Source organism: Hipposideros armiger, unplaced genomic scaffold (assembly GCF_001890085.2).
Source record: "Hipposideros armiger isolate ML-2016 unplaced genomic scaffold, ASM189008v1 scaffold_186, whole genome shotgun sequence".
Classification (NCBI taxonomy): domain Eukaryota; kingdom Metazoa; phylum Chordata; class Mammalia; order Chiroptera; family Hipposideridae; genus Hipposideros; species Hipposideros armiger.
The window spans coordinates 2705122-2718583 of record NW_017731536.1 but is presented as its reverse complement, the minus strand read 5'-3'; the positions used below and the strand labels follow the sequence as shown (position 1 = coordinate 2718583).

The following is a 13462-nucleotide window of genomic DNA, read 5'->3' as shown; positions in this document are numbered from 1 at the left end:
CAGCAACTTGTCTGTTCCCCTTCCCCCAATTCCCCAGCGCTGTTCCCATCCCCCAATTCCCCAATTTAAAAAAAAAAAAACAAATTGTATTTCCCTTCTGGAAGTGGTAGTTTTGTCATTGTCTAAAGCAGTGCGAGTTTGAATTCAAAAACCTTAGAATGTCAGCTTTAAGACATATAAATGAGAAACAGTTTGAAAAAAAGTGATTTTCTTAGGAACTGAGTCTAATGCCTGCTTTGTGCTCTCACAGTAGAATGGGAACTCCTTGTGGCCTAGAGGCAAGTCCATGTAGGCCACAGAGTTGGCAGAACTAGACTGTCATTGCATTACTTTGTTCTTTGATGATGTGACATGTAAGTACTCTCTCTTATGTTGGTTTGATGTGTCTATGAGTATTTGAATACTGTGTATTCCACTTAGCTTTGAGTATATGTATTTTGTTATCTCAATCAGCAACCTCCAAAGTAACTGATACACAGAGGTGGCACTGACAGTCCATAGAAGCGTGGGAGGAAAATAGTAGAGCTTTTATTTAGTCATTAAAAATAAACAGATTTCTTTTTACTAATTCTTAGTATTGGCATGGACCACTAAACAGGGTCTCTGTGTCGGCTACAGTGCTCTAGGTATCCTGAGAGAGGAGATGGGAGGAGTTCCTCAAGTTCGGGGGCTTGGCGTGGGTACCCTCACCTTTCATTCGTTTCAGGTTTATTGTAGTTTATGTGTTCATAAATATCATTGTTATAATATCTAGATTTAACTAAATAAACCCTCACAAAATGAGCATGATTTGCCTGATTCCTACAAAGAAACCACAAATTGAAGGCAACACAATAATATAAGTACTCAAATACTGTGTGTGTGTGTGTATGTGTGTGTGTGTAAATAATATGTGACAAAAAGAAAATGGCAGAGCTGACATCTGTCTTTCTAGAAGAGAAGTGCTACATTACAAGGTAAAAACAGTGATGAACCAGTCTACTCTCACAAGAAATGGATACATAAAAATTATCAAGCAGGCTGTTTGCATTATGGATTTATATAAGCACAGTGCATCTTACTGTGATATTGTGTTTGCTGATGATAATATGAAGTCTTTGTGACATATGATAGCTAATTATCCAGATTATTTTTAATAGTAATATTTTAATTGAGTACAAAATATGTCTACAGTTGAGTAACCTTTAAAATATATTTTGTCTCTATCTTAAATTTTATGTACATTTTATAACATAAACCATTAATGTTGCAGTATATTGCAAAAATTTATAAATAAATAGGACATATATTGGAAGTATAGCCTCACTTTTTTACTTGTAGGTGTGTATAGTCTAGTTCCTGGCTGATGGTCAAAATCATCTGGAGAGACTGATGCAGAAAGTCTCTGGCCAGGCCTAGGGAACAGTATTTTCATAAAGCTTCCTTCCCGGCTACTTTTGATTATCAGCCACCTTTGAGAGCTATTCCTTGTCTACAGTATCTACTGCTATAAGCCAGAAATCATCCAGTAGTGAAAATGTCTGTGTTTAGTAAATATTAGAAAGAGAAAAAGACGTTCTGTAAGCCTCAAACATCTACAAGATTTATCTACTTTTTCATTGACATTTTTCATTTCTTAGAATGTGTTTTTAACAAATATGTTCCTACCCTTTAAATACTTTTTGGTCAAAGAAGAGAGTTTTATGCATAGGTATTAGGCTGAACCATATGAAATTGCCACTATTCAACCATGTTTTACCTACAAAAATGGCACTTCATATGTTAACCAAATTTTTTTCTCAGAAAACAATGTTTAAGACCTGCAGGGGCCGGCCGAGTGGCTCAGTTGGTTAAGAGCTCGCTCAAGAGTTTGAGCTCTGAGCAACAGCGGTTCGAGTCCAGCCCGAGCTGAGCAGCCGCTGAGCTGCCAACAGGTAGCAGGATGGCTCAGCTAAAAAAAAATAAAAAAAAATAAAAAAACAACAACAAAAAAAGACCTGCAAAGATATTTATATAAGAGGAAGGCATTTAATTTGCATCTTTGTTGTATTTTTTTAAAATAAGATTTTAATATAACAACTGCAGTATGTTTTCTATGTTGTATCTGTCTTCCAAGACTTAATCACTATATTCTAAAAATCAATTTGAAAAAAATTCATTTGAGTACATGCTGTGTCTAAACACTGAATAAAAATTTATCCCAGAATTCCCCAAAAGAGCTTAAACTCTAACTTGGGAAAAACCAGACCCATAGGCATATGCTGAAAAACCAACCTGTCATGGACAAAATAAGCAACTTGCAAAGGGGCTTGTTCCAGCAGATTGCCTGAGATAAAGAAATTACTGATCCGCACTCAGCTGCCGTGTAACCAGTCATTGGCTGCCTTTGTTTTCACTCATTGCCACCGTCTCTCAAGGCACAAGCTCATTAGGGCCCGGGCTCCACCTGGGTCTCTTTATTTTCCAGAATAAATGGATTTTAGTGGCCTTTATGTCATATTGTGCACTTTCTGCTAGAATGGTTAGGAAAAAGTTACAGTACTTTTGGACAATTGATATTTAGGGGAATAATCTTGAATGAAAATTTATAAAAATGTTAAAACAATTATTAAAATGTTTGCAAATAATTGTTAGTAAATTAATATAAAAATATGTACGTTGAAATGTTCAACTTTTTTTAAAACATAAGATTTTATATTTTTGCATGTTTGATTATAAACACTTAAGTTATTCTCTTGAATAAAAAGAGATCTACATTTGTCTTGATTTATTAACACTGTGATTTTAAAATGATTTGCTAAAATGTGATGACATTCTTTTAATGTTTTGTGACAGAATATTAAGGGACAATATTATTTCCAGAATACTACTGTGTAGCATCTTGCTGCATAGTTCAGGTTTTGCTGTGACATGGGACAAAGTAATTATAGCTTGCTGTTGATTGTCCCTGGTGACCAGGGATAAGAGTGTTGTGGGAAAATTAAATTAATAAATAATGTCCAAAACATCATTTTAGCCATTAGCTTCAAATTCTTATTAAGCTTTTTTTTTTTTTGAGAGTTAGTATTAAGCCTCTATATTAACAGGTTTTAAGCTTTAGCTTTCTCTCCCCTCCTTCTGATGGGTGCTGCTCTCTAAATGAAATATAAATGCAAGGTGAGGCAACACAAGAAAGAGCAGAATTCAGGAGCCTGTTTAGTTCACAGAATGGATAATCAGCCCAGAATATTCAGGGTTGGCTCTGATTCAGCCTTCAGACGCTTTACAGAGAGGACCACGTTTTAGGTGGGCTAGTGAATTCAAAGGCAGATCACTCACTCTAAGAAGCGCAATTATGACCGTTTGACTACCATGTGAGAAAGGTATCTACTGAAAGTACATCTCATACATCTACTTGTTTAAAAAAATAATGCTTTATATTCCAGGTGATCACCTTCTTTAGCTCGAGGTTGCGACAAGCTGGAGCTGAGCTGTCAGTGGAACGGGTCCTGGAAATCATCAAGCAGGGAGTTGTTGCACTGCCCAAAGACAGGCTGAAGGTAAGACTGGCAAACGAGACACATACTCCTGGATCACTTGGTGTAAATATGAATGTCTGAGCAGGCTCTATTCAGGAGCATACTACTCACCCGGTACTTGTGCTAGAAAAGCTTCTTTACATATTCCCTATTCTACTGTATACTGATACACAGAACTGTGATGAAGGATTCTTACAGTGTTCCCAAAAGTAAACAGCAAAAAAAAGGACTGATATCGCCATACCACTGCGTATCCTATGAGTAACCACTACCTCTACTGTGCATGACTTATGTAAAGGAGCTCCTTATTTTGTTAACCCAGTGAAGCAGTTCATCCTTGTAAATGTTCTCAAGGGTTGATGGGAAGGTGGAGGTGGTGCTGACAACTGCAACAGCAGCTAACACTTAGCTGCTAACAGCTAACACGTAGTGTTTACTCAATGCTGTGTGGGGCTGAGTGTCTTTCACATACTGACTCATTTGATCCTCACAGCAGCCCTTTAAGGTAAGTAGTGTTATCATTCTAACTTTTCAGATGAGGAAATCGATGCACAAAGAAGGTAAGTAATTTATAACTTACCCAAAACCAGATAATGATAGAACTGAGAGATTCCTATCCAGGCAGCCTGGCTCCAAAGGCACACTCCTAACCACCGCACTATTTACTGGATACTTGGCTATATCTATGGAAAGAGAGCATTTCATGAAAGACGGAGGGGAAATATTGTATTGTATTTGTGTTTCAGATGTGTTCCTGAAGTGATCTCATGATACAAAAGTCATACTTCAAGACTAATTTTCCCATAGGAAAAAAATGTAAAGGTCATGATTTGGAGGGATGCATGCACATACAGCATTGTAGCATATTTTTACTGTAATACTCCATTTTAATTTTTTTCTACATTACCTTCTAAATGTTTTAAAGTGCTCGGTCCTAAACTAACAGCACAGAGTGTCACAGTGAATGTTTGGCCTTCTTCGTAGTGTTTTATCACAACTAACGTCTGTTCCAAAGTTACTGTTTGCGGGAGGCTGTGTTTTTCAGCACTATCTCTAGAACCACAGCTTAATGAACATTTGAGAGATATTGTTGTAGGACATGAAAATATTTTCAGTTATAATAACAGAGTTTGTAAAACAACAGTACATTAGTCATAACTACTTAGAGAAGTTCCACCATATGTAAACAGCAGGAGGCTCACGCACTGCTTCTGTCTGCCAGCTCAAATGGCACCACCCTGTGGCAATAGCATAGAAACTGATTACAGCTCACTGGACACTGCAGCTTTGACTTTAATCCTGACAATTCTTTAAATGTAAGGAATAGATATTATTTCCATTCTTACGTTAAACATATTTTGGGGAGGTTTTCTTTGCACTATTTCATATTTACTTGAACTGTACTATATGAACCAGTACAAAAATCCATAAAGATTAGAGTGGCTGCTCACAGGAAGTGATGGACCTTGGCATCTAAGCTAAGTCAAGAAAGAAGTAGAACTGTCAGGAGCTTGGCTGTGAGAAAAGGATCCCGAGAGGAGTTAGGGGAAGGGGGATTTTAATGAGATCAGAAAACCGGCATAGTGGAAGTAATGGAGACTGTGGTGAGAGAGCAGCATGGTTAGACTGAAGGCGTCAGAAGTGGAGCAGATCTCAGTGATCACATGGTCTGGATTCGGCCATGAGTGGGAGGCTGAAGTGATGTGGCTGTGAATGCAGGTTAATGTGATTAAGCCAGGTGATCAACTGGAAGCCAAGGGTGGGTCATTCGCACAGGCATCACAGGCACTCAGCATGATGAGCCGTGAGGTGCAGAGAAAGACTGAGCCAAATGCTGCAGTAAATGGGAGTGTGGCCTAGAGGTCAGTATGGCAGCTACACCACCTTCCTATGAGCAGAGCTTTTTGCTGAAGGATAGAGGATAAGAGGAATAATAGCCAAGGAACAAAGAATAGGGCGACTTCTATTTCCAAAGGCTCCAGAGGAATGGGAGGCCTGAGGGGAGAGCCAGAGAGAAGAAGTAATGGGGGAAGATTCAGTGCGGGCCGGAGAATGTAGGGACACTTAATAACTATGAAATAGGGGTTCAAAAAGGCATTGTGGTATATGGAAGTGAGGGAGGAACAGGATGTTGGACCAGGGGAGAGAAAGCACAAAGCAGTATGGGGACAAAACTATAGGAGAAGATGGTCGACGGCAGGTGCTTACGTTTGAGCAATGCCAGTGATGATGAGGACATACGACATGTTAAGTTTAAGCTGGCCACTGGGTTCTATCAAGAGCAAATCTTTAGCAAGTATTTGCTCTGTGACAGCCATTGTTCCAGGTGCTTGGGCACATCAGTGGACAAAGATCCCTGCCCTCCCAGGGCTCACAGTCTCGCAGGAGGAGACTGACGGTGAATGATGAGCGTAATATAAATAACAGTGATCTACTAAAAAGCAGGAAGTGCTCTGGAAAATATAAGAGTATGTCGAGGGGTTTGGGAGTATCAGTGAGGGTGTGTGGTGGGAGAAAGTTGTAAAATTACAAAGGATAGTCTGTGCAACATTTAGCAAAGATGAAAAGAAGTTAAGCATAGTGATTCAGAGGACAATTCCGAGCAACAAGAACAGCGACTGAAAAGGTCCAAAGCCAGGAAGATGCCAGGCATGTTGAAGAAATAACAAGGAAGGGCCGGCCGAGTGGCTCAGTCGGTTAAGAGCTCGCTCAAGAGTTTGACCTCTGAGCAACAGCGGTTCGATTCCCGGCCCGAGCTGAGCAGCCGCTGAGCTGCCAACAGGTGGCAGGATGGCTCAGCTTAAAAAAAACCAAAACCAAACAAAAACAAAAAAGAAATAATGAGACCAAAGTGGCTAGAGCTTTGTGAACAAGGAGGAGAGGTGAACAAAGATGATTGGGGGCGAAGGGTGCAGTGATATGGGGAACCACTGCAAGATTTTGAGACATGTAGTGATGTGGTCTATTTTAATAGGATCGTCTGGCTGCTGTGTTGAGAGACTAGACTAACTGGGGAGACAGTGAAAGCAGAGAGACCAGTTAGAAGAGTATTGCTTTGGGGCTGGCTGAGTGGCTCAGTTGGTTAAGAGCCGAGCTCTGAGCAAGAGGGTTGCTGGTTTGATTCCCACATGGGCCAGTGAACTGTGCCCGAGCTGAGCTGCCAACAGGTGGCAGGATGGCTCAGCTGGTGAGAGCACATGCTCCTAACAACAAGGTTGCCGGTTCGACCCCTGCATGGGATGGTGGGCTATTCCCACCTGCAACTAAGATTGAACTCGGCACCTTGAGCTGAGCGGCCATGAGCTGCTGACGGGTGGCCAGATGGCAACTGGACTTGGAGCTGAGCTAGCTGCACCCTCCACAACTAAGATTGAAGGACAACTTGGCTGTTCCCCTCCCCAATTCTCCAACACTGTTCCCCTTCCCCAATTCCCCAATTAAAAAAACCTAAAAAAAAGAAGAGCATCACTTTACTTGGACCATGGTGGTAAGGTGGAAGTACCCTTAGAATTCACTCAAGAAATTGTCTGGTGGGTAGAGGAAAGCACCGAGGCCTCTGAAAAGACCACAGCGGTCTTCATTGATGACAAAAGCTCCGGGGCCTGGTGGCCAGAACATACCTTCCGACAGACTGGTTAGAGAACTGGTCTGCAGTATTGGTAGAGTTGTTTATGGAAGTGGACGTGGACTTGGCCTGTGTGGTCTCAAGGACCGCTTTCAGATGTTGGTTGTCTGAGTCCTTCGTGGTGAGAAGCCTGTCTCGCTGTGCTGAATGCTGTGTGGCTCACCAGGGCTGCGGGTCTCTGTGTTACTAGGAGAGAGGCTGTCTGTGCTAAACAATTCAGAGTGAACCTCCAGATCACGCACCGTAAGACGATCTAGAAAATTTTCAGAGAATCACCAAAATTGTGAAGGAACGCAGGGAGTGATTAGAGGAACGCCCGCTCTTGTTATTAAGCCTTAAGAAGACAAGATTCAAGCAGAAGAGGCTTGTCTTCAAGTACTAGAAGGATTGTTTATAAAAGCGTATTTGGACATGTTCTTTGTGGTCTGAGGATTAGGACCAATGGGGAGAAGCTACCTACAGGGACTTGCGTTTCGGTCCCATGTAAGGAAGAACTTTCTAATAACAGAAGGAACTATTTAGAGATGGAATAGGCAACTTTTGGGAAGTGATGCATTCATTCTCACTGGCTAGAGATGTTAGGGAACAGGCCAATGGTCACTTGGCAGGGATGCAGATAGGTTCCATCTTGGGTGCAGCTCTTATCTATCAGTACTAGCTCACTAGAGCAGTGAATGGAGAAGGATTCCAAGGCCGAGTTCAGGTTCGCAGGGAGAGTGCTGAGATACAGATTAACGATGCCTGCCATTGGCAACAAGAGCAAAAAGTAAGGAACACGTGAGGTTATTTGCCATTCCTGTTGTAAAGACTCAGACACTGGTTAGGAAATCCAACTGCGTGACTTTTAAGAACCTTCCCATTCCTAAGAGTCTAATTCTGTCTGTGCATATGCAAAATTATTGTGCTCCACAAAGAAGGAAACTTCGTAAATTTTTTATAACCGTTTATCCTCTCAGAAGATGTAAAAAACAATAAGGAAAACTTATTAATCTGGGGTGTTTTTTTTTTAATGAAAAAGTTCATTTATGACAGAGAGATCACCTTTCAGTTCATAATAGCAGAGGGCCATAGTCAGATCTGTATTCTAGAAGAAACAAATTGCTGAAAGTTGGGTATGGCTCATAACAATAAAAAATATGGTTCAGGAGGGCAGGAAAACTTAAAAAAAAAATAGTCTTGACTGTCCAATCATTGATTGTCCTGTGCAAACAAATCCAAGAACTGCCTTTGTCCTGGAGTACCTGTTGTCAGCTGACCATCACCCTCACCCCCTTCTGGAGTCTCATCTGCAGCACAGAAAGGAAGCCTGAATGCATATCCCAGAACCCTCCTCATGTAGCTCTGAGTTTAAAGCCTGCCGAAGAAAGGCACTTCCATGAGTTTCGAAGGTTGAAGAGAAGTCATTTTTCTCCAGAGGCAACGCCTGCCCTGCGCCTAGCTTGGTGCTGCAGACGGCAGAGGTTGTGGAGGGCTCCCCAGAGATACTGAGGTGTGCAGCCACTTGCAGTGAGCTGTTGAGAACCATCCACCCCAAAGCTGAGGCTGTTCTGCAGATTTCCCTGACCTGTGCCGACCTTACCCTTCCCTACAGTTGCATAAGCCTTTATTTTCCATATGAAATCCTTTATATACTTTGGTTATAGAGAGTAGCTTCTGTTTTCACTACCAAACCTGTCGGGGAAATTAAACCCCTGGTTTCAAACAGAAAGGAATTTAATACGGAATTCCCATGGACAGCTAATGCTTTTTCACTCTGCTGTTGTACCCAGATACTTCTTTTTTTAATGCCTTTCCTTCCTATGTGATCAACCTTAGCTCCTTTCTTTTGGCTTATCTCTCACTAATTGTGTCTTCAGTTCATTTTTTTCTGCTTATTCCAATCCCAGACTTTATTTTCTAATTCCTTCAGTGAACGCCTTTGGCCCAAGAGCCCGACCATGCACCATAGCAGATACTGAAAGTTAATTTTGTAGTTCACTGTAATACTTACCTTAAAGCAAAATGAATTACAGTATACAGGCCATATGTTTGAATGTTAATATGTTCATTCATTATATTGTGTTTAGAAAAAAAGTGTCCTCTGTATTTGAGACAGTAACATATAAATGAAAATATAACTCTTTGTTTTTTCAGGATTATGGCTAAATAAAGAGAGAGATTAATTGATCTGTGGGAGCTCCCAGACCAGTTAACTCTTATTTAGAGCAAGATCCTATTGAGGCCAAGGTCATGGATGAATCCCTTAAGTGGGCCGGTTGATTTTGTTCTGAAACATAACAAGAAACTGTACTCCTGACTCCAGCTTACCATCTCATTCTATGATTGTAAGAGGGACAGATGATAGAGGATGGATGATTCAGTAAAAAAAAAAAGAAAGAAAGAAAGAAAGAAAGAAAGAAAGAAAGAAAGAAAGAAAGAAAGAAAGAAAGAAAGAAAGCCACCCCTAGAACTAGAAAAGAAACTCAAATTATGTTTATTCACAGATGATGAGTCATCCTCAGTTGGTTTAAATGATAGCACATTATTACCACAGATGTTACTGGGGGGAAAAGCCTGTTTATCTTTATAATCAAGCCTTATCTCAATTATTTTAATCATCTTTTTGGATTGAGTGTTTATCATAAAACGAATCACTTAAAACCTCTAGAGTTTAATTCACAGAATACTGCGGTATTTAAAGTTGATTGAAAATTCAAGCTGTGTGTTGAATAATATTTGTACTATACCACATGACAGCACATTATAGTCTTTTGGGTGGTTCACTAATATATACTGATAAAATAATTGTCGGGTATGTAATAATAGCTCTGCATGTGAGATTGATGTAAAAGAGGTTGTTTCAAATTGGAAATGCTGTTTTAGTAAGCTCTTTATGAAAGTGTGGAATAGTGTGGACTTACTGATTTGTTCTTTCTTAAAATATAAATTACACATTAAGAAAATTCAGAGTTTTTTCCAGCCACTTTTTGGGTGGTTTAGGAGGGGCACCATGTCCCTTACTCGTGAGAAATTAACTAGCAAACATCAACTGAAGAAGATAAGCCAAATGTTTTTGAAGTTTCCCTTGCATTATAGAACTAAAGCCAAATTTGTGGAATTATTCTTCCAATTTTGGGCAAGTAAACATTAAGATCTAGAAGCCCATAGCATTAGTAATTGACTTTCAACCAAATAAAATATTTTTCAATCAAATGTTATTTGACATTGCCTTCTAAAATATTTGTGTAATATCCTGTGTGGGAATATATGCTCTTTGGATAAATCTGTCTATATAGTTAAACAACTTGGCTGTTCAGAGTAAATAGTATTAATGTCATTCTAAACATCCTCCTCTTACTGGATTCTGTAAAATCTGGGAAAGGCAATACCAGGTAATTAGTTTTTTCAGACCGTCCTGCATAAACAGAGACTTAAAGAACAGGCCCTGAAATCCTGAGTTGCTTATTTCTCCTTTTGGGTTTGGAAGAAAATAAATAAAGTTAGTGTGTCCCCAGGAGCCGAGTTAGAAGACACAGCTCAAAGCTCCCCTGCCTGCGTCCACAGCAGGGCATGCTCCTAGCTCCCCTCTCGCTTACTAGCGAGCAGCTTGGGTCAGAATTCATCAAGGCTGGGTCTCAAGTCACTACCACGCCACCTCATACTTGATTATGTAAAGTGTCCAGGTTCTCTCTTTTCTTTGGTTTAATGAATTATTTGTAATATGAGGATTAAGAATTTGACCATATCTAGTGTTTAAAAATTAGGTCATGCTTTTCAGAGGGGCATTAACCAGAAGATAACTTCTCTTTTAGTGAAAATTGGAAACTATGGAATAAAATAAGTTACTGTCATTAACTGAACTTTTCATTTCATTCAATTAAAACACTTGATAAATCGTAGGAATTAAAAGCGGAGAATGAGTTTCACAATAAATGATTTTTAAAGCTTTTATTTTAAATCCACATTTTAGAATACTTTTCACGGTTGTTGTTAGTTACATAAAGAGAAATATAGAAAGTTAACTGAAATTTCAAGAATTTTTTCATAGCTTCTTAATACTGACTTGCTTAAAAAAACTTCCCCCCTTCTCCTACTAGGAGCCTCTCCCTGTCCCCACCCCAAATGTCTTTCATTTCTCTATCAGCTCTCCCTCCATCTTCACAGCAGATTCCTGAGTGCCTCTCTGGTGTGCCCACCTGCTGTTGAATGGCCCCACCTCAGAGTCCCCCAGGAACCAGCACTCAGCATGCTCACAGTCCTTACACACCTGCCCTCTTCATGTGTTTCCACCCATGGAAATACGTCTAGCCAGCATACTCCCTCTAACTCAAAAGTACCTAAGTTAGTGGCTCAGTTGGTTAAGAGGGCGAGCTCTGAGCAGCAGGGGCGCCGGTTCAATTCCCACGTGGGCCAGTGAGCTGAGCCTGAGCTGAGCTGTTGCTGAGCTGCCAACAGGTGGCAGGATGGCTCAGCTGGTGAGAGCACATGCTCCTGACAACAAGGTTGCCAGTTCGACTCCTGCATAGGATGGTGGGCTGCGCCCACCCGCAACTAAGATTGAACATGGCACCTTGAGCTGAGCTGCCGACAGGCAACTGGATATCTCAGTGGTTAGAGCGTGCGCTCTTAGCAATTCTTAGCAACAAGGTTTCCGGTTTGACTCCCAAATGGGACAGTGGGCTATGCCCACCCACAACTAAGATTGAGCACAGTACCTTGAGCTAAGCAGCCACGAGCTGCTGATGGGCAGCCAGAGGGTAACTGGACTTGGAACTGAGCTAGCTGCACCCCCCACAACTAAGATTGAAGGACAACAGCATGGCTGTTCCCCTCCCCCAATTCCCTAACATTGTTCCACTTACCCCAATTCCCCAATAAGATCTTACAAAAAAAAAAAAAAAAACTAAGTTCTATGAATTCTAATTATTTCCCAAGTCTCGCCTTCCCCTCCACAGAGCGGCTGTCCCGTTTTGCTTCTCCACATCCATCACCATAGCCTACTAACTGGTGTCCCCACTTGCACTTTCCTTTCCTACCACGGCGTCTTTGGCCCAGTAGCCAGAGTTGTCTTCTCTGACCCAACACCAAGGCGCTTCTCAGCCTAGCTCCTGACTTATCTTTGGTTCTTTTTTCTCCCTACGGATCCTGTGCTCCAAACTGCTGGACAGTATTCTTAGACGTCTGTGTCTTACTACAAGCTGCTCCTGCCTTCTTCCTCCCTTCCAGCTTCTCACAGCTTCATGTCTTTGTCAGATGAACTGCTTATGCTTCAAGTCACATCACTGGCTTCCCCCTTTCCACAAAGCCCACCCTGATTCACCTAGGCAGACTGGGCTGGTTCTTTCTCCACATCCCCATGGTACCTTGTATGCTCAGGGCCTGGAACCAAACTCTCAGTTCATATTCGTTGTGTGAATTAATTTCTCCACTCAGCCTGTTGATTCCTTATGTCTCTCTTTCCTCTCAGCCAAAATGTTGATTTCTCCTTTGGTCCTTCAACTGTCCTTATCCAGTGTACAGCATGGGAGCAAAGCACCAAAATGACTTATCCTACCCAGTGAACAGTGAGGATTTTCTCCACGGCACGCTGTACCAAGGACCTCTCAGCCCAGGCTCAGCTGGAGAATGGGAGGGTTGGGGCTGTGCCCTCTCTCACCAGTAAGCTCTCCTAGCCAACTGTTTTCCCTTTCTTTTCCCAGTTTCTACCACCCATGTATGTACCTCTGTCCCCAAATTTACATCTCAGAATTTATTCATTTGCCTGTTCCTTTACTTAATTTCCATCAACATCATCACCATCATCATATGTTACATATAACATGCAAATAATACATTATAATTGTAAAAAGTGGTCTGACTCTATTCCATCCATAGCTAGTCCACTTTGAACCCGACATTGCTAGGGCATCATTGGGGAAACACAGGTGTGTAAGACACGAACCCTGCCCTCAAAAAATGAATCACCTTTCAGGAGAAAAAAGGTGCACACTTGAGAGATCATTAATAAAGCAGGGCAATTTATGCTGCTTGTCAGCGCTGTAGAAAGCTAAGTTCTGGAGGAGGGCAGAGGAAGGAAGGAGACATCATTGGGATGATTTTAAGAAGAAACCTGAGCCTGATCTTCCTTCTCTTGGAGGGGTGATAAGGTTTCCATAGTCCAGGATGAAAGGAGAAATCCAGGCAGAGGGAATTTATGAGCGAGTGGGCGAGATGACCTAGCACAAGTCCAGCTTAGTGTCCACTGAAACAGAGAACTCCTGTCATTCCCTGCACCAAATTAATGTGGTTTTGGTTATTTAATAACATGCTCAAGTCATTAGACTAGTGGCTTTCAAACTTTTTTGATCACCACCTGCAGTGA

The 13462-nt window shown here is 41.2% G+C and overlaps 1 protein-coding gene across 4 annotated transcripts in view; it reads left to right on the top strand.

The window, feature by feature from the left end:
- DYM (dymeclin) overlaps positions 1–13462 on the top strand; it is a 296439-nt gene that overhangs the window by 234356 nt on the left and 48621 nt on the right. The window contains exons 16-18 of one of the 4 annotated variants that reach the window (XM_019652742.1): positions 3405–3518; positions 4033–4057; positions 12569–13409. In XM_019652742.1, coding sequence (XP_019508287.1) covers positions 3405–3518; positions 4033–4057; positions 12569–12645 — 216 coding nt within the window. In that variant the 3' untranslated portion in view covers positions 12646–13409. Of the gene's footprint in view, positions 1–3404; positions 3519–4032; positions 4058–4243; positions 4276–12568; positions 13410–13462 lie in introns of those variants that run through there. The other 3 variants (XM_019652743.1, XM_019652744.1, XM_019652741.1) reach the window with 3 other exon arrangements.